A 26,907-nucleotide genomic window follows, 5' to 3' on the forward strand; every position below is an offset into this window, starting at 1 on the left:
AGAATGCACTTTGGTTGCTTTCTGTCGTGAAAATGCAGGCACGAGGCACGCTTCCTCCTTGCCAATGGGAGCAGAATAGAGGGGTTTTGGGTGATTTTATTATTTATTTATTTTCGTATTTGTATTCCGCCCTCCCCACGTGCAGGCTCAGCATTAAGAACATTTAAAACATTCCATATAAAACATTTAAAAGCATCATACAAAAATATAAAAATAGCTGCAAGGATGTTCTCTCCTTGTGTGCCTTACCTGCTTATTTCCACATGTGAGCCACATTCAAGTGGCATAGCCATGGCAGTATATTTCTGCAGAAGGAAACTGAAAAAGAGTCTTGTGGCCCGTTTAAAGACATCCAGGTTTGTGGAAGCAGAAGTATTTGTGAGCTGAAGTCCACTTTGTCAGATGCATGATATGAACTTTCAGGCAGCAGAATGTATACACAGCAGAGGACAGTGAGAAGAGACATGAACAAATAGGAGCAAGCAGCTGCCACTCTTTGTTTGGAGGTTGAGGGTTATGCCTGGACCAGATGAGCAGGACCATTGTTAGTTTCAACCCAAAGGGGAATTAGTGACATCACTGCTACTGGTCTTAGAGCACTTGCTTGATCAAGTCAAAATATAGCCCCTATTGAGATCCTGACTCGATTGCTAACTGGACCAGGGGACGTATGTTATTGGACTCAAAACATCTTCATGGTGCCCATTTTGGCTGCAGCACATCTTTTAATGAGCTTTTGCCCATGTCTGAAACTAAGCTTCTACTTAACCAAAAGAAAGATGCATCTTTTCTCTTGGAAAGTGTTCAGCAATTAGTTCTCAGACCTGTCAAACAGGTAAGTTCTTTGAACCACCCGTTTATCAGTACATTTATTTTATATAGGGTCAATATTGCTTTGCAACTCTTTATCAAACACACACCTGTCTAGAGTTTATTTCACTTTATTGAAAATACACCCTAGTTTTTTAATGAAGTAAGTAATTAAAATATGCATGGTTATTAATATAAATCCTATAAAACAGAACACAGAAAGGCAATAAGAAATAAGTTTGCTAACATTTCCTAATAAATACCAAGTTTAACATGATCAAAGTTTCTATGAAATGCATAGGTAAAAATAAATTCTCACCTAAATTCTCTCAAGAGATTTCTTCCATCAGAGCTCTGACATTCTATCTGAATTTGCATTTTTATACATCATCATATGCAAATATCTAAGAGCTTTTCACGTGATAGCACAAACAAACAATAATTGGTCTGATGCTTCATTGAATGTTCATAATTTCTATTGTACAACCTTCCAATTAGTAAAAAATGACATTATACTCAAACTTGCAAAACAAAACTATAAATCTCTGAGAAGTGTCAGAAAAGTTGAGAGATCACTATTGGTTGAATCTCTGATAGAGGAACATTAATCTCGATAGAGTCCACTATTTTAATTAACTGTCAAAAGATTAAAGCATACCTGTTAGAATTACCTAACACTTAGGAAAAAAACACACAGAGGGTTCATGCAAAGTATTGTCGAAGGCTTTCACGGCCGGAGAACGATGGTTGTTGGGGGTTTTCCGGGCTGTATTGCCGTGGTCTTGGCATTGTAGTTCCTGACGTTTCGCCAGCAGCTGTGGCTGGCATCTTCAGAGGTGTAGCACCAAAAGACAGAGATCTCTCAGTGTCACAGTGTGGAAAAGATGTAGGTCATTTGTATCTACTCAGGAGGGGTGGGGTTGAGCTGAGTCATTCTGTAAGAGTTTCCCAGGGTGTGGAATGCTAATGGCGGGAGGCTTCACTGTAACCTGAGGAGGTTCTTTTGCATATGGATTGGTGCTTGATGTGCTAATCTTCTCTGCAGGGCTATTGTCGGGTGTGGAGTGTTTTGTTGGCCTGGTGTTTTTCAGAACTGGAGCCCATGCTCTGTTCATTCTTAAGGTTTCTTCTTTCCTGTTGAAGTTTTGCTTATGCTTGTGAATTTCAATGGCTTCCCTGTGCAGTCTGACAAAGTAGTTGGAAGTGTTGTCCAGTATTTTGGTGTCCTGGAATAAGATACTGTGCCCTGTTTGAGTTAGGCTATGTTCAGCCACTGCTGATTTTTCAGGCTGTCCAAGTCTGCAGTGTCTTTCATGTTCTTTTATTCTTGTCTGGATGCTACGCTTTGTGGTCCCGATGTAAACTTGTCCACAGCTGCAGGGTATACGGTATACTCCTGCAGAGGTGAGGGGGTCTCTGCTGTCTTTTGCTGATCGTAGCATCTGTTGTATTTTTCGGGTGGGTCTGAATACTGCTTGAAGGTTATGCTTTTCCATAAGCTTTCCCATCTGATCAGTAATTCCTTTGATATATGGCAAAAACACTTTTCCTGTAGGTGACTGTTTTTCCTTGGTTCTTTGATTCATCCTGGGTTTGATTGCTCTTCGGATTTCATTTCTGGAGTAGCCATTTGCCTGAAGTGCGTGGTTTAGATGATTAATTTCCTCATTGAGAAAGCGCGGCTCACATATCCGTCTTGCACGATCCACTAATGTTTTCATTATGCCTCTTTTCTGTCGGGGGTGGTGATTGGAGTTTTTGTGTAAGTACCGATCAGTGTGAGTTGGTTTCCTGTAGACCTTGTGACCTAACTGAAAGTTTGCTTTGCGGATGACCAAGGTATCCAGGAATGAGAGTTTTCCCTCACTTTCTTTCTCCATTGTGAATTGTATGTTCAGGTGGATGTTGTTGAGATGATTCAAAAACTCCCTCAATTCTTCCTCCCCATGGCTCCAAATGATGAATGTATCATCCACAAACCGGAACCATACACTGGGTTTGTGGGGTGCTGATTCTAGAGCTGTTTTTTCAAAATGTTCCATGTAGAAGTTTGCTATGTAGAAGTTTGCCCAGTTATAGCAAACTTCTACATGGAACATTTTGAAAAAACAGCTCTAGAATCAGCACCCCACAAACCCAGTGTATGGTTCCGGTTTGTGGATGATACATTCATCATTTGGAGCCATGGGGAGGAAGAATTGAGGGAGTTTTTGAATCATCTCAACAACATCCACCTGAACATACAATTCACAATGGAGAAAGAAAGTGAGGGAAAACTCTCATTCCTGGATACCTTGGTCATCCGCAAAGCAAACTTTCAGTTAGGTCACAAGGTCTACAGGAAACCAACTCACACTGATCGGTACTTACACAAAAACTCCAATCACCACCCCCGACAGAAAAGAGGCATAATGAAAACATTAGTGGATCGTGCAAGACGGATATGTGAGCCGCGCTTTCTCAATGAGGAAATTAATCATCTAAACCACGCACTTCAGGCAAATGGCTACTCCAGAAATGAAATCCGAAGAGCAATCAAACCCAGGATGAATCAAAGAACCAAGGAAAAACAGTCACCTACAGGAAAAGTGTTTTTGCCATATATCAAAGGAATTACTGATCAGATGGGAAAGCTTATGGAAAAGCATAACCTTCAAGCAGTATTCAGACCCACCCGAAAAATACAACAGATGCTACGATCAGCAAAAGACAGCAGAGACCCCCTCACCTCTGCAGGAGTATACCGTATACCCTGCAGCTGTGGACAAGTTTACATCGGGACCACAAAGCGTAGCATCCAGACAAGAATAAAAGAACATGAAAGACACTGCAGACTTGGACAGCCTGAAAAATCAGCAGTGGCTGAACATAGCCTAACTCAAACAGGGCACAGTATCTTATTCCAGGACACCAAAATACTGGACAACACTTCCAACTACTTTGTCAGACTGCACAGGGAAGCCATTGAAATTCACAAGCATAAGCAAAACTTCAACAGGAAAGAAGAAACCTTAAGAATGAACAGAGCATGGGCTCCAGTTCTGAAAAACACCAGGCCAACAAAACACTCCACACCCGACAATAGCCCTGCAGAGAAGATTAGCACATCAAGCACCAATCCATATGCAAAAGAACCTCCTCAGGTTACAGTGAAGCCTCCCGCCATTAGCATTCCACACCCTGGGAAACTCTTACAGAATGACTCAGCTCAACCCCACCCCTCCTGAGTAGATACAAATGACCTACATCTTTTCCACACTGTGACACTGAGAGATCTCTGTCTTTTGGTGCTACACCTCTGAAGATGCCAGCCACAGCTGCTGGCGAAACGTCAGGAACTACAATGCCAAGACCACGGCAATACAGCCCGGAAAACCCCCAACAACCATGGTTCATGCAAAGTTTGAAAGTTCATCTAGAATTCAAGTACATGGCATAGTATTGCTCAGTATTGATTATTGTCATGTGCTTTTATCTGTATTGGTGCAACAATCTTTCATTCCCCATAATCTAGTGGATTGTTTCACTCATGCAAAAGGGGAAGCCTAGGTGGAGACACTGCAAACTGGTTTCCCTGGGCCATAAGTTGGTTTCAAAAAGCAGCTACTGTGAAGGTGCTGATGGGGAACGGGGGGGGGGTCCCTAGAATGAATCAGGGCCCTGGTGCTGCAGAATGGGAGACTGTAATTCTCTCTGTTGATGCTGTTTCCTTGATGGAAATGGCCTCTCTCTGACAGCTTTAAATGGCAGCAGGGGGGGAAAGGTGGCAAAATACTGATCCTTGCACACAGGCACACTCCCGTGAGCTAAAAGCAGCCCAGGGAGCTTGTTTTGATCAGTGAACTGGAATGGAGGCAGGGAGTCTAAGCCAGCTGATTCCTCCTGAGTCCCCAGTATCTTTTGTGCTTAAGCCCTCGCCAGCTAATGCTCTCTCCATGAGTCTTGGTTCCTTTAACGTTCTCCCTGCCATATTTGTATATCCTGAACAGAGAGCCTTAATATGCACTGTACGATCCTGCTTTCTCTCTCTCACTCCCACCCTCCCCAATTTATTGTCATCCTTTATGAAACAATTAGCATTTTTGACAGCAGGAATTATGGAACTAATAACAAGCTCTGGGAAGATTAGTGGCAACTGGATGGCCAAAATGATCCAAACAACCGATAATGAGTTGAGCCAGTTACCACACTTGCACCTAGTCAAGGACCAGTTTTGATCCGGCTCATTCTGGAACTTATTTTGAATGCCAGGAACACTGGAAATAATAGCAAAGTGGGGGGATGCTTCTAAGCATGTGCAGAGCGCAGTTCGCTTCTTACAAACATTCTTATACATCTGGGATTAGAGAGGAAAAACAATGTTTTAAAAGTAGATTTGAGCTCTGTGTTCAAGTACTGAATTTCTCATGGGCTGGAAAAGGACTATAATCTTGTGGCTTGATGATGTTGGCTAATTTTAAACAATCTTTCATACCTACAGTGCTTGTGGGCAAAGATTTTCTGCATTTGAAGGAATGTGAAACAAGCGAGTGTAACTTGGACTAACATGGATGGTGTGGCCCTATGTACATGTGCGTAGCGTGTGATATGAGCAAGCCACTGGCATTTTTTCCCAGGGGCTTCTCTGTAGGGGAGGCAAGGTCTAGATTGGTCTGAAACTCAGGGCCAAACTATACATTATGCGGGAGATCCATTAATAGATTTCCTGGCATTAAAATAGATGTGGGAAGGGAGGCTGATTGGTTTGGTTTGGAGTTGAAGCTTTATGTGAAGGGTTTTTAACTCTTTCCCCAGCCAAACATACATACTGTTGCCTCAGTAGAAGTCACACTCCCTCTTCAGTTTAGATGCAGTAAGGCAGGAAGACCAAGTATCCAAGCCTAGAAGCAGAGCATCAAAGTCTCTTGTTCAAATGATCTTTTTGGCTCATAAAGATATAAATCTTCTTAAACCCATGAATTTAAGGCAAGTCTTTTCTTTTTACACCTGCTCATGCATACCTGGGATTCATGAACGGGCCAGGGTGCCCAGAATCTACACAGGTGCTCTGTGTGCGCGCCATCCATAGAGCAGTCCTAATGTGGATGCCAGGAGCTGTGGTTGTGGAAAAAGAGACTGGGCAGGGTGAATAAAAAGTGATGGTTTTAAAAAACGTTCTAAATATCATAAGCTTCTAAACGTTTTAAATATCATAGGCTGGTTAAAGTTAAATATGAATACCAGCATGCTAAACCTACATGTACACTCTTAAAAGAGAAGCAAAGGCCCTTGATCGAACGAGTTGAGTTAAAGGCTACTTTGTTAAAACCTTATTAATACGGCACAGTAGGTCACATTACCAGGTGTTAGATAATGAAGGATGAGGAGCACAGACTTGAAAATCCAGTGTGGTGTAGTGGTTGGAAAGTTGGACTAGGACATGGAAGTGCCAGGTTCAAATCCCCTCTTTGCCATGAAACTCACAGGGAGACATTGGGCCATTCATTTTCTCTTAGTCTAGCATGCCTCAAACTTCTTGTGAGGATAAAATGGGGAGGGAGAACCATGTATGTTGTTCTGGATTCTTTGAAGGAAGAGTGGGCTAGAAATGTACTAAATAAATAACAGGTAGTAGGATCTAGCTCTTGTTTCCAAGAGATGCCATCTGGAATCTTGGGAGGATCTCCTGCAGCACCTACCTGGGAGACCTTGGTCACACTTGTTTTTTAAAAACTACCTGAGCTCTGGTCATGGATCCAGATGAGTTAGCTGTGTTAGTCTGTAGTAGCAAAATCGAAGAGTCCAGTAGCACCTTTAAGACTAACCAACTTTACTGTAGCATAAGCTTTCGAGATTCACAGTTCACAGTACCTGAGCTCTGCAATTTGCTCACTTCTCAACTTCCTTTTCATTTTAGAGGAATAGACTGCTCTTTGTAGTAACTACCAGCGTTGCTTGTGAAGATATACACAGCTGGATGGGCATTAGTAAGCAGAAGGTTGGGTTGTCTCCTTTATTGTGTTTCAGGAATGGGGGGTGGGTAGGGTTGCCAGGTCCCCCTACCCCCCGGGCAGGCGGTGGGAGGTTTGGCACCTACCTTTAGCTGTTCCCTTGCGCTCATGCTCCCGGCTGGGAAGTGACATCATCGCGCAGGCCACATGCTGCCCTGGCTCCTGCACTCCACAGGGGGGCCAAATCTGGCCTGATTTGGCCTGAATCTATTCCCCCGCTGGCCAGGTAACTTGGGATAGGGTGGGGGTGGGGGACTGGCAACCTTAGCCAGGTGGGTTTGAGGCAAAACAAGAGAGCTGAGCAAGAGGAGAAGGTGCAAAAGAGAAACACAAAAGTGCAGCAACAAAATTTATCCTCTTTGATAATGTGTAAAAGAACATGGTTGGTTAGGTTAACAGGCATCATAGTTTAGGGTGAAAAACTACATGAAGAACTAATGTGCAATTTGATTTTCCATCAGTCTCTTCCTCTGATCTTTGGAATAATTATTAAATTACTGGTTTAAATTGCCTGGATTTATAGCTGTCTGATCTTTTTCTGGGTGAATGTCACAAGTCCTGGGTGGTTTGTGCACATATGTGACCCTCCTAAGTTGTGAAACTTTCTACCTCACAAGATTTTCAAACTGTTAATGAATGGGAGAGCAAACAGGATGTTACACAATATGAAATGCCTTTCAAAATGTTAAAAGTATAAGCCTGAACAGTTGACAAGGAATGGAAAGGGGGAAATGCGAGGCCTAGCTGTTGCTGTTCCAGCAGTGTCTCACTATACCCGGCCGGCACTGCACCTGAACCTTACTTGGCTAAGACATGTGGACAGCAACCTCTGGCCTACATGTTGGGTACTGGAGCTCTGAGGACCTCTTGTCTAGGCTGGCTGTGTCTGGTAGGTGGAAAGAGATTTGGAAAGAGGGGACTTCACCTTTTGTCCATAGACCAGAAGACTGGGCACCTTGGTGGCAGGCTCTTCTGCCAGAAAGCAGTTTTCTTATCAAAAATAGGAAGCAGTGGGGTACATTGGTTGAAAGGGATGTTAATTGGTCTCTGGAGTGATTTAGCTGAGCCAGTTTTATATGTGGGAGAGTCAATGAGTGTAATTCATCTGTAGGGATCCTATGGACCTTTGGGTGCTGGAGGGTGGGCAAGGGTATGGCTGCACCCTGGCAGGTAGGACAAGCTGTAAATTGGGAGAGGTACATTTTGTTCAGATAAGGCTTTAATGGATTTGGCAACAAGTACAAAAAATGCCAAATGCTAAAAGAGGATCCTAGGACATCTTAATATTAGCATTTTTTGTTTCCGTATTGCAGAGGATGATGATGAGACCAAGAGAGAAGCCTTGCCACTTACTGAGTGCATATAACAGTGTATATAAAACTTACCAGAATTTCTGGGATCTCAGTCTGGGGTATGACTAGACAAGCTGCACGAGATACGTAATGTTTTTTTTCCCTTTTAAAGCAGGCATGAGGGGAGAAGGCAATTTGGATTGGGCCACAGCATTGGGTAGTAGCAGGTTAATTCTTCCCATGTACCATTTTCTGGACAGAAATAGATGCATGCACACACAGAGCTATTGGCCCCAGTAGCAAATGTGATAAATCTGTTTGTAGACTCCTCATACCTAAATGTCTTGAGTACAAATGTCAAGAGAAACCTGGGCTGCATTCACATGGCAGCAATTCTCTGTCCTCTCTTCGTTGCTGTGAGTATAGAAGCCTTCATGGCTGTAGCTGAGCATCCATGCCATTGGTTAAACTACAGGCTGATGGGACATCCCCCATGGGACTCTTTTGGGAATGGAAAACCGTGGGGGGAGGGAGACTGAAGCCTTTTCTTCCCCTGCATTGTGGTCCTGAGCTGAATCAGGCCCCTGCAGCACTTCAGAAATTAGCTCCCAGCGGTTACCCTCTGACTGAGGGGAATGAGAGTCAGGTTGGAAGGCCCTCATCCAACTTGTTAAAAAGCATAATGTCTCACTTGACTCCCTAGATTCATGGAGAACTTGCATAGTAATCAATTCCCTGTACATGTGATCCTGCAAACCTTTTGCCAGTTCAAACTTACCATAGCTGTAGTGTTCGGCCTGCTGCAACAAACCACTGAAAGAAGTCCTGTGTGCATTTTTCAGACTGACTTATTGTGGCATAAGCTTTCATCAGTTTCATGAAGAGAAACTCTTGCATAGGTGGGTTTATGGGGATGTGATGGTTGACAGGCTACAGAATGCAGGAAATGTCTGTGTAGAGCCAGTATGGCCGGGACTGGTGATTACGAGGCAAGGTCTCCATAGTTACATTAAGCCAATTGACAGCTTGTAGTGGTCTTGCTCAGAATAGCTAAAGTGTGAACCTCACGTGGGTTACCAGTTCACTTTGTTTGTTCCGGTGTTTTGCCAGATTTTAAAAACAAAGAAATTCACAACATCCTCCATTATAAAAACAAAGCTGTGAACACTTCTGGAAAGCTTTTTTTAAAAAAACATGTCAGTCATGAAATTGCTTCCAGCGTAACCATGTAGATTTTCTCTCCAAATGTATTTTTAATTTTTTGTTTTATCATATTGAATAATGAACGTGCCAGTCAGTATTTTTTTCAGCAATGACATGTCTGTCTTTTTTGCTTTAAGTGCCAATTTTTAATACAGTTATTTCTCTCATTTTGAGAGGTCAAACTCCAAAGAAGATTTCAAGGTTTTCAATTTGATTAAGATGACCTAGGCTGGAATCCTGCATACAGTTAAACTGACTTAAATGGGATTTAAGTGATGTGCATTATGCAGCTTAAAACATGTACAGGATTGTATCAACGAATAATTTGTTTTTATACATTGTTATAGTAATCTGTCATAGAATAATAGGGTTGGACGGGACCTCCAGGATCATCTACTCCAATCACCTATACAATGCAGGGAATTCACAACTACCCCTCCCCACACTCCCAGTGACCCCTGCTCCATGCCCAGAAGATGGCAAAACACCGTCAGGATCCCTAGCCGAACTGGCCTAAGGAAAATGGCTACCTGACCCCAAGCTGGTGATTGGCGTTACCCTGGGCATGTAAGAAGGGGCCACGAGAACTAAGCACTGATGTAGCCCTTCCTGCCCTCCTCTCCTGATCTGCTTATGTTCACAGAATCAGCATTGCTATCAGATGGCCGTCTAACCTCTGCTTAAAAACCTCCAAAGAAGGAGAGCTCACCACCTCCCGAGGAAGCCTTTTCCACTGAGGGACCGCTCTAACTGTCAGGAAGTTCTTTATAATATTTAGCCAAAAACTTTTTTGATTTAATTTCAACCTGTAGATTCTGGTCTGACTTTCTGGAGGAGTGGCAAAAAACTCTGTACTATCTTCTATATGACAGCCCATCTTTCAAAATCACCATCTCTATATAAATAAATCTCAATTTGGCAATGACATCTCTTTTTGATTTGTAAGAAGGTATTTTTATCTTATAATTCTATATCACAATCATGTTTTGCAAATTTTCAGGTAACGTTTAGCAAGTCTGAATACCTGTCACTCATTTTAGTTCCTTTACGATTTATAACCCATCTTGAGTTAGAGGAGGGTGAACATACAAAAATACAAATACAAAATTTAAAGAGAGCCAAATCATATTTATTAACTTTATCTATAGTCTGCCCTTTCTCACTGAGACTCAGGGTAGATTATAAAACATAAGACACTGGGATGGATTCTAGCCTACCACTGCACTGAGCAAAGGTTGAAACCTTCTTCCACCCTAAAGAGCCTTCCTCAAATTTCTTCCATTGGCATAAGAGCCTCAAGTCAGAGGAAGGCTCTTTGGAGCAAGATTGGATTCGCACCAGTATAAAATATCCAATAAACCATGAAATAAGATTGGATTACAAAATTAGAAACAATGCATTAAAATGAAATAATACAATGAAAAAAGCTACAGTCCTGTTCCCTTTATAAAAGCACCCTTCTGAGCAATCCCATTATTCAAGTCTTGTTCCGTATTCTAAATAATTTTATAAGTTTGATTTATGGATGCTGGCTAGGTAAAGGGATGTACAGAGTCTTTGCATCATCTTTGGTGGCCTGTTCGGTGACTAAACTGGGATTTTTAATTCACCATTAATAAGCATTTTAGGTATGAGTGGAAGCTACTATGCTTAGAATCACCTCTGTTGCAATACATACCATACCTTGTTTTTGGTACCTGTCACTTTCATGGGAATTTTCTCAAATTATTTCAAGATGCAATCAAAGCTGCAATTCCATATACAGCCCAAGTCTCTGTATTTCAGCTTTTTGTTGAAATATTGATGTTAGTCTTGGATCTCTACAGGCACCTGTTAATGAAGCCTAAAAGAAAACCAGATATTCTAATGGTGTTATTACTAAGAAAATGGCAAACATTTATACATTAAATACTAAAGCAAAGCACCCACATTTAAGGTCTTCTGAGTGCTTCTGTCCTTACCTCCTGTACAAATGTGTTTGTCTGGGTTTAGCATCTCCAGCAGGAGTGTTGTGAAATGCTGAGTTGACAAAAGTGACTTCCTATTTAGCGGGTCAGATCTAGGCATGTCCTGGGAGATCTGTGATTGGAATCTCCTGCTGTTTTTCAAGAGGCTAAAAGGAGCTACTGGAGAGGAGGCTACTCGTCCTGCTTACCCCAAAGTACTGAATCTGGAGTTGCTTTTAGCCTTTAAAAAAAACTGCAGGAAATTCTAATTGTGGTTATCCAGGGTCATCTCTAGTTTAGCCATAAGAGGTTTCTAGGCTGTCTGAAAAACGTGGTGAGAAAGTATCATTGCGAGGGCACAAATAGGAGTCAGGAAAAGGGAAGCTTCCAGGTCAAGAACAGGGTCTCTAAATGTCTTTCTCAAAATACCAGTGAGGAGCCTGTTTTGAAGGAGCATTAAGAAGCTTTTCAGATATGCCATAAGAACATAAGAGAAGCCATGTTGGATCAGACCAATGGCCCATCCAGTCCAACACTCTGTGTCACATAGTGGCCAAAAAACCAGGTGTCATCAGGTCTGCCAGTCGGGAAGGGACACTAGAAGCCCTCCCACTGATTGCTGCCCCAAACACCAAGAATACAGAGCATCACTGCCCTAGGCTAATAGCCACTGATGGACCTCTGCTCCATATGTTATCCAATTCCCCCCTTGAAGCTTTCTATACTTGAAGCTGCCACCACCTCCTGTGGCAGTGAATTCCATGTGTTAATCACTCTTTTGGTGAAGAAGTACTTCCTTTTATCCATTCTAATCCGACTGCTAAGCAGTTTCATTGAGTGCCCACGAGTTCTTGTGAGTAAGGGAGAAAAATACTTCTTTCTCTGCCTTCTCTATCCCATGCACAATCTTGTAAACCTCTATCATGTCACCCCCTCAGTCGTCATTTCTCCAAGCTAAAGAGCCCCAAGCGCTTTAACCTTTCTTCATAGGGGAAGTGTTCCATCCCTTTAATCACTGTAGTTGCCCTTTTCTGCACTTTTTCCAGTGCTATAATACCTTTTTTGCGGTGTGGTGACCAGAATTGTACCCAGTGTTCCAAATGAGGCCGTACCATTGATTTATACAGGGGCATTATGATACTAGCTGATTTGTTTTCAGTTCCCTTCCTAATAATCCCTAGCACTGTGTTGGCCTTTTTTATTACCGTTACACACTGTATTGGCATTTTCAGTGAATTATCTACCACAATGCCAAGATCTCTCTCTTGGTCAGTCTCCACCAGTTTGGACCCCATCATTGTGCATTTATATTATAATGCCCCAATGTGCATTACTTTGCACTTGGCCACATTGAACCTCATTTGCCATGTTGACACCCACTCGCCCAGCCTCGACAGATCCCTTTGGAGTGCCTCACAATCCTCACCACCCTGAACAATTTAGTGTCATCCGCAAACGTAGCCACTTCACAGCTTACTCCCAACTGCAAATCATTAATGAAGAAGTTAAAAAGCACTGGACCCAGTACTGAGCCCTGCGGTACCCCATTGCTTACCACCCTCCACTGTGAATATTGCCCATTTATACTCTGTTTCCTATTCATTAGCCAGTTTTTGATCCACAAGAGGACTTGTCCTTTTACCCCATGACTATTGAGCTTACTTAGCAGCCTTTGATGAGGAACTTTATCAAAAGCTTTCTGGAAGCCCAGGTAGATAACATCTATTTGTTCCCTCTTGTCCACATGTTTGTTCACTCCCTCAAAGAACTCTAATAGGTTTGTGAGACAAGATCTTCCCTTACAGAACCCATGCTGAGTCTTCCTCAATAGGAAGACTCAATAGGAAGACTCAGCATGCCAAAATACTTTCATTTTTAATGTGTGCTTCTTGTAGGACTCAAGTTCAGACTTCCACCCATTCTCCCTCTAGCTTGAGAGCCTGTTCCAACATAAAAGTTATTCTGCCATGGAAGTGTTCTAGAACAGCTTCATGAAGATATGTGCTTGTCCCAGAGGAATATTCCAAAGGACTCCAATGAAGGTTATCTGCCTCCAAATTGACTCGGAATTACACAGAACATGGGTACATTAAAACAATACAAACTGTTCGCAAATGGTGATGCTACAAACTAGTGCAGTGAACCACGACGGCTGCAAGGATAAGGTAAACTGTGTTGTAGCACATTGTGTATTTCCAGCTGGAAGAACCAATTTGGCAACCCCAGTAGAACAGAAGGTACTTCAGAATTGTTCTTTCTGTGCATTCTCTGAGAAAGCGATATGCTTTCGGAAGATCTATCAAAAGGCTAGATGTGCTTGTTGTAAAGCTCCAGCATGCAAAATACTGCTTGACAACTATTCAGACACACAAAACAAATACCCCCTTTTCCTTTAGTCTCTTATCTGTGGTCTCCTGCTTACTGGGTATTTATAACCTTAATAATCATGCTATCTGAGCCTCTCCCAAGTTAATGAATGTATGACAATGAATACTTCTCTACAAACAACAAAAACACAAAAACAAAGGAGGGATTTCACTTCCAAACTTGTACACAGGAAAAAGGAAAAGAAGTGAAAATGAATGAATACTTCTCTGCCTGTAGCTGTAATAGGAAAGAGAAGATTTTTGTGGGTGGATTTGGAGATGCTCTATTGTGGGGAAAGCTGGACAGACCCAAGTGCTTCTTCAAGTTTAGTCTTTACTGAGATCACAAACCTGTCTCTAGGAGATGCATACTACTGTTTATGGGAGGCACCCATGATATGTACATAGGGAGAACATAGTTCTTGTATCTGAAACCACCTCTGCAGCGATACCGGTTTAGCACCTCAGTGAGATCAAAGCCACAGTTCCAAGAGCTGCTGTGGTCTGCTGTGGACTAATTTGTACTGCAAATTAGGACTGGCATCTGTGGAACTTCTTGCCTATCCTGCTTTTGGTGAGTTTCTGGGTCTGCCTCAGTTTTATTCTTCCTGTAATTCTCATGGCTACTGAAGAGGAGAGATGATCTCCACCAGTTGCAACAGGAATATTATGGAAATTATTTTGAAGACGACCCTTGGACTGCATCCATGTACCATGCATTTTCTGTTGTGCATTCATTGCTGTTGTGAATGCAGAGGTATTCACAGTGGCAAACAGCTTCCACACAACAGTTGTCTGCATGCTTTTCTCTCTTAGCTGCTATTTTCCCTCCCTGCCCACCGTTCCACTAGAGGGCTTTTTCGGAGCGGTTTCAAAGTAGTTGTTATAGCATTATCACACTAAAGCAATTACAGATTTAAAAAGCCCGTTAGTGGAATGACAGAGAAAAAGGTGGCTGCAAGATCTGATGGAATGAAAATGGTGCTGATGCAGATAGGATCTCTGAAAATGCAAACTTCCCATGCAAACAAAGTGATACTTGGGCTCCACTCCTGCCTTGGGAGAGAACATCCTGAGGATGGGGAAAGAAGGATTCGAGTACAATCAGGCAATGTCTTCATAGGGATCGTCCAAAAACCAGTGTCCCAGTTTGGTAGCCAAACTGGAGAAAAACCTCTATGAGGAAGCACTCCTAATCAGGTTATGTTACGTCTTTGTAAACTTGTGCTTATTTACCCTATGGTATTGTTTATGAAATTGTCCTTGATACTGCCTGTACTAATCTCACAATGTGTAATCTGCCTTGAGTCTTGGTGAGAAAGGTGGACCATAAATGACATAAATAAAATATAAATAAATAAAGGTGAAAACAATGTAAACAGCAGAGTAGCACCATGACGGCCATAAATAACAGGGTTCCGCCCCCTGCTCGGTTTTTTTCCATAGATTCTGGCCTCATTTGTTTTGATTTATCCCCAGAGTTTCACATGCATATTTTTGTCTTTAGTTTTCGCTTCGAGTTTTTTTGTCTCTCTCCCCCCCCCTCACTTTTTTCCAGTTCCTTTGAGACCACATTTACCCTGATCTTTTTTCTGGAAGCTGATTTTAAGTCGATTTCCCCCCTCCCGCATAATGTTTCATTCGGTTTTGTTTTTGCCACCCTCTTCCAACCTACTTTTTGATTATTGGACTTCATCAACATGGAACCACTCCTCACCCCGCCTTCCTTCCTCCCCTTCCTGGTTTTCTTTTGAACTTTCTAAATCATCAATTTTATATTGATAGTTCAACCTACCATTGTAATAACAGGTGCTGCAGATTCTCTGAATTCCCAGCTTTCCTTTTTAATTTTTTTTTTTAATTTAATCAGTTGCCATATGTAACTACAAGTAAACAATAACAATTTGTACATTAACAGCTTTCAGACTAAACAACAACTAGAAGTTATGACAGATAATCATATAGAGAATTGTGTAAGTAACTAGACATTAGATCAACAAAGAAAAGAGAATTACACACTCTTAATATCCAAACCACTCATAGAACGAGATATGTATCTGACTAACGTAAGTCTCAGGCCCCTTGTCTCATGGAGTGTGTGTGTTATGTGCTGTCAAGTCGCACCCAACCTATGGCGACCCTATGAATGAAAGACCTCCAAAACATCCTATCACGAATAGACTTGCTCAGATCTTGCAAACTAGAGGGCGTGGCTTCTTTTATTGAATCAAGAAATCTCATTTTTGGTCTTCCTCTTTTCCTACTGCCATTGACTTTTCAAGAGAGTCTTGTTTTCTCGTGATGTGACCATAGCCTCAGTTTTGTCATTTTAGCTTCTAGGGAAAATACATGCTTGATGTGATTTAGAACCCACTTATTTGTCTTTTTGGCTATCCTCCAGCACCACATTTCAAATGAGTCAATTTTCTTTCTATCAGCTTTCTACATCGTCCAACTTTCACATCCGCACATAGTAATGGGGAGTACCATAGTTTCGATGATCTTGATTCCCAGAGAGACGTGCTTATCTTTAAGCATCTTTTCTAGTTCCCTCATGGCTGCTCTTCCAACTCTCAACCTTCTTCTGATTTCTTGATTGCAGTTTCCCCTTTGGTTGATGATTGAACCAAGGAATAGAAAATCTTGAACCATTTCAATATCCTCATTATCAACTTCAAAATTGTGTAATTCCTCAGTAGACATTACTTTTCTTGATGTTCAGCTGTAATCCTGATTTGGCAAAAGTCCTGATGGCTCAGGGGAGGGAGGAGTTGCGCCTTCTGGTGCCATAAAAAGCAGTGTGGTTGAAAAAGCACATCGCTGTTGCTGCTCTGGGCTCTGTCTCAAAAGAGGTTGGTTTGCCCTGCTGGTGCCAGCCTCCACTTCCTGGCTCTGGGTCAGCCCAGGCAGGGCTCTCCATTGGTGGTGGGGGGGGGAGAATCTTAGGTATGGGTGGTGGAGCTGCTCTCCTTCTAGGCTTCCCTATGTGAAGACTTCCCCGTGTGTTCATTTTCAACCTTTTTAAAAAAACAGCCCTTATATTGATCTATTGATATAAGCAAAAAATAAAAAGGGGGAAGCTGTGACATCATCATTAATGCCACCAATGATGACAGCACTCTCATTTGAAAATCCTGTTTATTCAAGGCACTTGCAGAAAAAAAATAAACCAACTCCACAAATGTAAAAATGCAAAGGGAGGGCAGATGTGCAGAAGAACTGTACTCAGATTCCAGTTCTTGGAGATCAACTGCTAAGAAAAGCAGGAATAAATGGAGTATGAAGAAAAGCCTACAATCTCACTTGCCGATCAGATCAACACTGTGTGTTTATCCAAAAATCTGATACTCTTTCTTTTGTAAAACAGCAATTCTGAACAGTGCCGTTGACTTCTTTCTTTATAACACTTGCCCATCGTGGCTTAATGTTTGTTGTTGAGAAAATGACTTCCTGTCTCTTGGAGAGCTGATGTCCTTGCATCCTTGGATCTAATATGGCATTCCCAGAGCATATGGACTATGAACAAATGTATGCAGTTGTTTACCCGAGGGCAAATGGAACTTGAGTTGCTGGGATGGGGTTGGTAGATGTCTTGGGGATGGATTGTCTGGATGCTAGCCCTTCCCACTTCACTTCTTGGCAGTGGTTCACGGATAGGAAGGCTAGTGATGAATTAAGTGAGGAGGCAGACAAAGAGAGCGATTCTCTCTTCTACTCGGGTCTCTGATTCTTGAACCAATTAGTTTGAGCTGTGTACCATGATGGTTTCAGAAATTATGAGAGGGAGGGCCTGGGTGGCTAGCTTAATCTTTAAACTGCTTTTGTTCATGCTCTGGGACTGGTGTAGTGAGTAAAGAGTATGAAGCAAAATAATTTTTTTAAAAAAAACCAACCCAGCCTTAGAATCACGAACTGTATGAATGAACTGCAGAAGCCCCTGGCAGTGGTCTCTGAGAAATCTTGGCAAGGCAGATAAGGCTACAAATACACAGTGCTGATCTTCAGAAAGAAGGCACTGGGAAACTGCAGATCTGGCAGCTGAATTTTTTGCCTCTGGGGAGGATGATTTGGACGAGAAAGCAGAGCACATGCTCATCAAATTTGCAGGTGGCAGCAACCAGAGCCACCAGAAATGCAGCAGAGAAAAGGATTAACAATTCAGAATGCCCTTGATTAATCAGACCAGTGAAAACCAGACAGTTTTAACGAACAAAAGTCCTGGAATGAAAAAGCTCAAGGAGAAATGCACCAAGAGTGAGAACTGCCTATTATCTAGCATCACTCAGGGTGTTGCAAAAGGCCTGGAGCTGTTGTCATTCTGCATTTCTCTTCCTCTCTTTCCAATATTGTAAGAGACAATTGATCAGAGGAGTTGCATGGGAAGAAACTCCATTGCAATCAGCTGTACCTTACTAGGACATTATGGAAGATCTCTCTGTGTTGTAATGTGTAATTCCTCTCTGACAAGGCCTAGAGCAGTTATTCCAAAACTAAGTGCTTGGGCCTGTTAGTATGCTGCAAGAGGGACTTTGAGTATACCTTGGAGAAATTTAAGCTATCATATTGGCTGCTCCCAGAATTCCTGCCTGGCATGGTTAGAGGCCCCATGTAGCTTTATGTGATGGTTAGCGCCTGGTTGTCACCTCTTTTGTTGTATATTGTGACCGTGAGGCTTGGGCCGTCTCTGATTTTACTTGTGGCATAGGCCTAATATGATGGGGAAAGGAGGGAGACTTGAGGAGGAGACCTATGAGGTAAATGGTTCTCTGGACTGAATGCTGACCTATTACCCCCACATTCTGTCCTCTACTTTCCTACTAAACGGGGGGGGGGGGGGATAAGACTTTATTTACTGGATGGTAGCATGTAGCTTTGTGTTCCCTAAAAGACTTTTATTTGTAATAATGTGGTGCTTGACAGTGATTAAAAATCCCTTTCCCACAGCAGTTTTTTCCTTGATAGCACAGAGTTGGAAGAACCAGTGATGGCTCACCCATCCCAGCCAGAGAAGCTCCAGGGGCTCTGATTGGCTGGCCACTCTCTGGGGCTTATTTTGTGGGCAGAACCCCGAAGACTGGTTCAGTTCTGGAGATAGGCAGCACTTTGGGATTGATGGCCACACCTTGATTTCCCTCTGCCACATTTGGGCAGTCCATCCCCCATTTGGGCAGTCCATCCCTAAGACATCTACCAGCTCCATCCCAGCAACTCAAGTTCCATTTGCCCTTGGGTAAACAGGGAGGCTGAGGGGTGCAAGGAAATTCCATTGTCCAGGAAAATGGTCTCATCCTGACTGACTGGGAAATGTGATGCTAGGAGGTGCTACTATCTGGGCAGATCTATTTTGTGTTCTGAAGGATGATCCCTGCCTGTAGTTTTGGAAGCTGGTCAAGAAAGTATGTGCTTGACTTTTAAAGCTGACAAGTGAAGCTTGTTTCTAGTTTTGATGCAGAAAAAAAAAGTGCTAAGGTGTCAAACATTTGGCAAACACAGACCCAAAGATTACAGTGCAAATATCTCAGTGTGCATCAACACAGTAATGTCCCCCCCCCCCCCACACACACACAAAGGAATCAAGGCTGTATCTGAAGAAGGGAGCTCTGACTTTTGAAAGCTTCTACCCTGAAAATCTTGTTGGTCTCTAAGGTGCCACTGGACTCAAATCCAAGGGAACCTGACACAGACAATGCAGATCACAATTCCAGTGTTACATGCACTTTAAGTTATCAAATTTAACTATGTGACCTAACACTGAGGAGAAAATCTGCAAATTATAAGCCATTCATGCATTACACTATTTATTCTCTGCTCTTTTTGAGGGGGAAGCTCACAGGAATCCTTGGTTGTTTCCACATTAAAAGCTTTACCTACACATGATGCTGAAAGTTGCACAAACAGCTCTCATGGCTTTTACTATTCATTTCTAGACATGCAGGGGCCTGATGCCAGCCAGGGTCCAGTCACGGGACTTTTTGGTGTGAATAACACTTCCCTGGGTTCATTTTATATTGGGAATCTGGTGTGGTATGGAGAAAGCCTTAAGCCCTCCTAACGCTTGTGCTGTGATCCCAATCAGAATTTAGCCCCCAGAAAAAGAAAATTAAAAATTGTGGGAATTCAATTTATACAATTTCCTGCATTGTGTGTACTCAAGCCCTAAAACAGTTTTGCACCACTCTCTTCTGAAGGTAGAATCAAACGGGCTTTACATAGCACTCAATATAGCACTGTTTGCCCCATAATATTCCTGCAGTGCCCCCATCTTCTTGGACAAGATCTTACTATATACTTACTTGGAAATAAATTATTTTGGTAAAGGTTCCTCTTCTCCCCACAACTGTCTTAAGTGTTCCATAGTTTTATTTCCTGTTCTTAGTAATTTAATTGCTTCTTCCTCCTAAGAAGAACTAATAATAATTGCGCTTATATACTGCTCTTCTAGACAGATTAGTGCCCCACTCAGAGCGGTGAACAAACTCAGTCAATTATTATCCCCACAAGACAGCTGGGGAGCTGAGCTGAGAAAAGAAATACTGCTTTTCACTTTGTAGCCATTTTTAAATTTAAATTGTTACTGTGATCCTGTAATAGCACTGCAATGGTTATTAAAAATAAAATGAGAATGCCTTTGACTGCAAAGTGAAAAACAGTAATTAATCCTCCCCATAAGTAAGAACTATTGATACAGAAATGTGCCAACAGAACAGAAAGTGGGGTGCCAAATTTAAGGGGAACAAAGTCAGGAAACCTCAGAAGCTGTTTGCCCACACAGACAGCTTGACACTTTAATGGCACTTTTTAAGAAGAGGCCATCAATCAGGTCTGAAAAAAGATTGGAGACAACAGGGAAAATGCTAGGGTACAATGACATTGCCAGTGATATCTGGACTGTTCATTAAAACTGAATGATTGATAGTAATTCCAGACTAAATGGCTAGTGTAGAAGCAATCTTTCATAACTGTTTAGCCAGCTTGGGGGAGGGAAGAGACCAATCCAAAGCAGGTCTATTTGGAATCCTACTAGGATCTACTCAATGGGTTTTACTCCCAGGAAAGTATTCATAGGTCTGCATTGTAAACCTTAAGTCTAACCTGAACTGGAACTGACTGTGATTGTACTAGAAATCCTGCCATGGACTTCTAAGTATTTCACAAAGGTTTAAGCAACTTGCACCTACCTATCAGTTCTTCCCAATCAATGTTCCCACGCATTCACATAACCAGAGCTTTTTTTCTGGGAAAAGAGGTGGTGGAACTCAGTGAGTTGCCCTCAGAGAAAATAGTCACATGGCTGGTGGCCCCGCCCCCTGATCTCCAGACAGAGGGGAGTTGAGATTGCCCTCCACGCTGCTTGGCGGTGCAGAGGGCAGTCTAAACTCCCCTCTGTCTGGAGATCAGGGGGCGGGGCCACCAGCCATGTGACCATTTTCAAGAGGTTCCGGAACTCCGTTCCCCCACGTTCCCCCTGAAAAAAAACCCTGCACATAACCTCAGCACCAGTAGTTTTGGTAACACTCGTTGGCTGCAGGCCTGTTCAGTTCTTCCTTTAGATGGATCCCTATTCTTTACAGTATGTGTACAACTGCTGTTCCCTAGTCAGAATCCTTGCAATAGGGCAGTTCTTGTCTCTGGCATTTACTCCAGATTGAAATTGAGCTGGGAGTCACCAGAGTTGGAAGGGAAGGGAAACAGAGGCAGAGATAAGGGATTAGGCTGTATTCTAATTTAACTCCTATTTATCATACCTGCACTCTTGTTTTTTTCTCTTTGCCAGACATTGTTTCTTTTTTAAAAAAGCCGTGTAGGCTAGTAAAAAATTAACATGACTATTTCTTCTCTCCTTATTTTCTCATCCCAGGATGAAGATGAGACGCCACAAGCTCTTTCTGTCACTGTGCATGGCTGGTCTCTGCCTCATCTCCTTCCTTCACTTCCTAAAGGCCCTCTCCTATGTCACATTCCCCAGAGAGCTGGCATCACTTAGCCCCAACCTGGTCTCTAACTTTTTCTGGAACAATGCACCTGTCACGCCTCAAGTCAGCCCTGAGCCAGGGGGTCCAGAGTTCCTCCGCACACCACTCTATTCCCACTCACCTTTACTTCAGCCTCTGTCTCCAAGCAGAGCTGGGGAGGAGTTGCATAGAGTGGAGTTTGTGCTGCCCGAAGATATTTCGGAATACTTTGTACATACCAAAGCTGGTGGAGTCTGCTTCAAGCCAGGCACCAAGGTGCTGGAAAAGCCACTAGCAGGCCGGCCAGATGAAAAAATAGAGGGACCAGCTTTGGAGCGTGCGGGACGGAAACCTCTGAGCACTAGTGGGACCAAGCGGCGGAAGTGGGTGGAGTGTGTGTGCCTGCCTGGTTGGCATGGGCCTAGCTGTGGGGTGCCCACTGTGGTCCAGTATTCAAACCTCCCCACTAAAGACCGTCTGACACCACGAGAAGTACCCAGGCGAGTCATTAATGCCATCAACGTGAACCATGAATTTGATCTCTTGGATGTACGTTTCCATGAGCTGGGAGATGTGGTGGATGCATTTGTTGTCTGCGAATCAAATTTCACAGCCTATGGTGAACCGCGCCCACTCAAGTTCCGTGAGATGCTGCTCAATGGGTCCTTTGACTACATCCGCCACAAGGTACTCTATGTCTTCCTGGATCACTTCCCTCCTGGTGGCCGGCAGGATGGGTGGATCGCTGATGACTATCTGCGCACATTTCTGACTCGGGACGGCATCTCCCGCCTCCGCAACTTGCGACCTGACGATGTTTTCATCATTGATGATGCCGATGAGATCCCAGCCCGTGATGGTGTGCTCTTCCTCAAACTCTATGATGGCTGGACAGAACCCTTTGCTTTCCATATGCGCAAATCTCTCTATGGCTTTTTCTGGAAGCAACCTGGCACCCTGGAGGTGGTTTCTGGTTGCACAGTTGGGATGCTTCAAACTGTTTATGCCTCAGATGGGATCCGTCTTCGCCGGAGGGAGTATTATACCATGCCTGGCTTCCGGCAATATGAAAACAGCACAGGCCACATCCTGGTACAGTGGTCCCTGGGCAGTCCTCTCCACTTTGCTGGCTGGCACTGCTCTTGGTGCTTCACACCTGAGGGAATCTACTTCAAATTAGTGTCAGCACAGAATGGGGACTTTCCCCGCTGGGGGGACTACGAGGACAAGCGGGACCTTAATTATATCCGGGAACTAATCCGGACTGGTGGGTGGTTTGATGGTACCATTCAAGAATACCCTCCTGCAGACCCTAAGGAACAAATGTATGCCCCTAAATATTTGCTGAAGAACTACCAGCGGTTTTGTTATTTACTGGAGAACCCCTACCAGAAGGCAGAGGGGGCTGGGTGATGGGAGAGGGGCTTTTATGGGAAACTGGAACTTCATGGATAAAGGGGGAAGAAGTGAGGTGCAACTGCTTTTTTTCTTTCTTTCCCTCCTCTCCTCTCCAGCTGGGGAAGTGTACATTCTCTTCAGCCGCTGTCTGCCCCTTTCCAGAAGTGAGACTTTTTGAGGGGGAGGGGGAGATTCCTAATCATGTTAATGAAGACCGGGAAAAGCAGGAATAGCTGATACAGTCCCTGATGCAGCCCCTTCACCTGTCCTGTAGGATGAGAGAACAATCTTATGCAGGTAGCAGATGGAGAGATCTACTCTCTGTGTTTGAGACACGGGGACATGTAGGGTCACAACAGCTGGAAGCATGGAGATGTGAACATGAAGTAATCTTTACAGTATTTTTAGTTTCGATGAGGATAGTGTCCACTTTAAAAGCTGGTCTTCTAAGTCATACAAAACTAAGAACTTCCTTCCACTCCCCCTCTGACATGCTGTCCACTCTCTCAGCCCATAGAGATTGCAGACAAGGGAAAGGGAGCTGAAGGCCTGGACCCTTCTTGCAGAGCCTGTTTTAAGACTTGGCCAAAGAGCACTCTAATTCTGACAGTATACTAAATTATCTTACTGCAGATGGCTAGAAACTTAACTAGGAAGAGGATGTGTGTGTAAGAGAATGAGAATGCTTGTAGGTGACTACAGGAGTCCCTGTGCTCTTCTAAGATATGTATATTTTGCCATGTGTGTATTATGTTAGGGTGTGTGCGCGCATCAGCCCATTGTGAGAGCATGGTTGCACCAAAGAACTCTGCTTTTCATCTGCTGATCATGGACAATTCAGGGAAAACCTTCTGCAAACTGACAGGTTATGAAGAATGTCTAGCTTGTATTGTCGAAGGCTTTCACGGCCGGAGAACGATGGTTGTTGGGGGTTTTCCGGGCTGTATTGCCGTGGTCTTGGCATTGTAGTTCCTGACGTTTCGCCAGCAGCTGTGGCTGGCATCTTCAGAGGTGTAGCACCAAAAGACTTTTGGTGCTACACCTCTGAAGATGCCAGCCACAGCTGCTGGCGAAACGTCAGGAACTACAATGCCAAGACCACGGCAATACAGCCCGGAAAACCCCCAACAACCAATGTCTAGCTTGTTCAGTAAATGGATGTGCTGTTACCCAGCCATAGGGTCTTTTGCTAGCAGATCTGCAGTGGGAATACCCATCAAGGAGAAACCCTCCCTCTTCCTTAGCAACAATCTTATACAGGTAGCAGATACTTGCATTTTCAACTAAAATGGTGTGGGTGCCTGTTGATGGCACCAGAGTTGCTTCCAAGGAAAGGGGAGATTAGGATAATAAATAAATACACCAGCTAGAATGCCCATCCCATTATGGAGCAGGAGAACTATGAAGCTACTTAGTAAGAGCTAGACCCGAAATGTGATTGGCACAGGAGAAAGGGGTCCATTTGACGAAGCAGATGCAAGAGGCCAACAGCTAGGACTAGATGCCAGGCATTTAAGTATCCCACTGTTGCTGGCATCCGTTTACCTTCTGTGGAGTAGCCTAATGCCTTTGCTATATGGTGCTGGTAACTTTAAGTCAGGGTGAAGCATGTTGGAAACACTATGTTATGTTTGCTGCTAGGGAAATAAGTGAAACATTGAGCCCCTTGTATTTAATGCAAGAAATGGGAGATGTTTGTGCAGTAATAGGAAGAGCTCCATAGTATGAAAAAAATCCACTGGTTGGAGAGTGTGATTTTTAGCATGTGGTTGTTTTTCTATCTTTGCTTCCCCTCTGCTTTTACACATTGCCCACCCTTATGTACAGTCCCCCAGTCCCTCTAGAGAGTGCTATGCATGTGCCATGGCAAACAAGCTGCCTGTTCTCTTCTGCCTCCATAATACTCTCAGCCAGTTCTCTCTCTACCATGATCTCATGGTAAATCTTCTGTTCATTGACTCTGTTTTCGGTGCAGTCGTTGCTCTTGTGAATGCTCTGGAAATATCCAGAGGTGATGGTCACTCATCTTTTCCTGACAAACTTCCTGAGATACAGGTTTGAGTCAGGAGGTGGTGACAGCCGCATTCTCAACTTTTTGTCAGATGGGTGCTTGAGCAATCGCCAGATGGCTGCTTGTACCAACCTAGTCATCATGGGTTAGATATACCGTGCCCACTGATTTTGTGGCTTGACCCTTACACCTTTTAAAAATGTAGTGAATTCCTTTTTGTTAAGCTGTTAACAGAAGACAGTGTCAAAAGCAATCCTGAACTCACTTGGAATCTCTTTTTGCTTTTGTTAGGGAGGTGGGTGGCTCAGTCTTGTGCCATTGGGCCATAATCGGTGGTGCCTCTCTGAAGAACCTTTTCCTCCATGTGCCTCCTCACCTGCTCTGTGAAAGTGTTGAACTGACCCCTTCCTAGGAGATCATTGCCTTATATGCAAAAAGGGAACTTGAGACCCAGTAGCGGAGTTTGATAGGTGTGTTGGTGCCTTGTAGAAAAAAACATTGAAGTCTATTTGCTAAGGCAAACGTAGGGCAGAATCAAGGAGCCGTTGGGGTGATGAAAAAACACCAATAGCTCCCTGCATTTCTACCGCTGGGCTGCATCCACACATCATCCTGTATCATGTAGTCATTATGCTATAGCAATGCTTTGCAAATGCATTGGTTTGTCCACACAGAAAAAACTATTTGTGGATTATCACTATAAAGCAGTGATAGCACAGGAGCCAACAGTGTGTGGAGTCCAGGACTCCCTGATTTGGAGAGTTCTGAATCTGAACGTCCATGTGGCCACCCAAGAAACCGCAAGCAAGGGGACTAATGCCACTGTGGCTTCACCCTCATGCTGCTTCCTTGCTCCATCCCAGCCCACAGTTTGTTCTCCTTCCTCTGCTTGCTCTACACAGCTTGCTTTGTGTATATATCTAGGATTTCACAATTACTGTTCATGAATCCTTAATGTTCCCCTCACTGCTGTCTCTGGACTACGTTTGTCAGCAGGCACACAGCTCCTCCTTTATCCACTCTGCAGCTCTCGTTGCTTTTTCTGCTTCCCTAGTCTTCTCCCCTCCACCATCGTTGTGTGCAAGGAACAGATCTCATTGTAACTGGATGAGTTAGCATTGAATTCCTTTGGGACTCTGAAAGGATTTTTTGTTCTGATCTCCTTCCTTGGCTGCACCAAAGAGAAACTTGAAACTGACCTCGGGGTGGGGGTGGGGAGGAGAATTGCAGGAGAAACTTTTTTTTTTAAAGGGGGAAAATACCCTTTAGCCTCTGGTGGCTTTATTAAACTTCAAGTTAAGAAGGATGATCTATTTAATTATTTATTACGTAGCTAGAACTTAGTCCCTCCAAGTCTACCTTAAGGAACTTTGCACTAATGAAATGCCTCTGGGCTTCTATGTTCCTGGGGGTGGAGTCTAAAGGGAAAAAATAACTTTGGGAGATGGCTTGGCAAACCAGCATTTTAAGGGAACTAATCTGGAACCCCCACCCCCTATTTGTAGAATACAGATGCCTTGACTTAAACCGCTGGTGAGTGCATGCACTGCAAACATGGTCTCAGGCCCCACTTTGCTGGTGGAAAATGAGCTGACCAAGCCCTATATGGGTGAGAGAGGGAGAAGAGGAGAGCACTCTTTCATAAGCCTTGTGAGGGGCCCTTTAGATGGCTGAAAGCCTGGATGAATTGAGCACACCTTAAGCAAAGGCTGTATGCACAATAAAAGAGACCGATGTGGACAGATCAGAGAGTATCTCCCCTTACCACTCGTAGCGAGTTGATTGTGTCTAGTAGGTGTCTAATATTCTCATGGCATGCCACTGCAAATTCAACTGCTGACTAGGGGTTTGTGGTGGTATGCAGAACGGCCCACTTTGGGGTATGTGTGTGTGTATTAATGGCTGCACCACGCAAACCAAATTAGGAGCTGCTGCTATG

General features: G+C 43.5%; 1 protein-coding gene across 1 annotated transcript in view; it reads left to right on the top strand.

Annotated features, from left to right (window-relative positions):
• MGAT3 (beta-1,4-mannosyl-glycoprotein 4-beta-N-acetylglucosaminyltransferase) overlaps positions 1–23,792 on the top strand; it is a 58,533-nt gene extending 34,741 nt beyond the window's left edge. Inside the window, exon 2 of the mRNA XM_054988831.1 lies at positions 21,466–23,792. Coding sequence (XP_054844806.1) covers positions 21,467–22,972 — 1,506 coding nt within the window. The 5' untranslated portion in view covers position 21,466 and the 3' untranslated portion in view covers positions 22,973–23,792. The remainder of the gene's footprint in view (positions 1–21,465) is intronic.
• Positions 23,793–26,907: the final 3,115 nt, after the last annotated feature.

This window comes from Eublepharis macularius, chromosome 9, assembly GCF_028583425.1.
Source record: "Eublepharis macularius isolate TG4126 chromosome 9, MPM_Emac_v1.0, whole genome shotgun sequence".
NCBI lineage: Eukaryota > Metazoa > Chordata > Lepidosauria > Squamata > Eublepharidae > Eublepharis > Eublepharis macularius.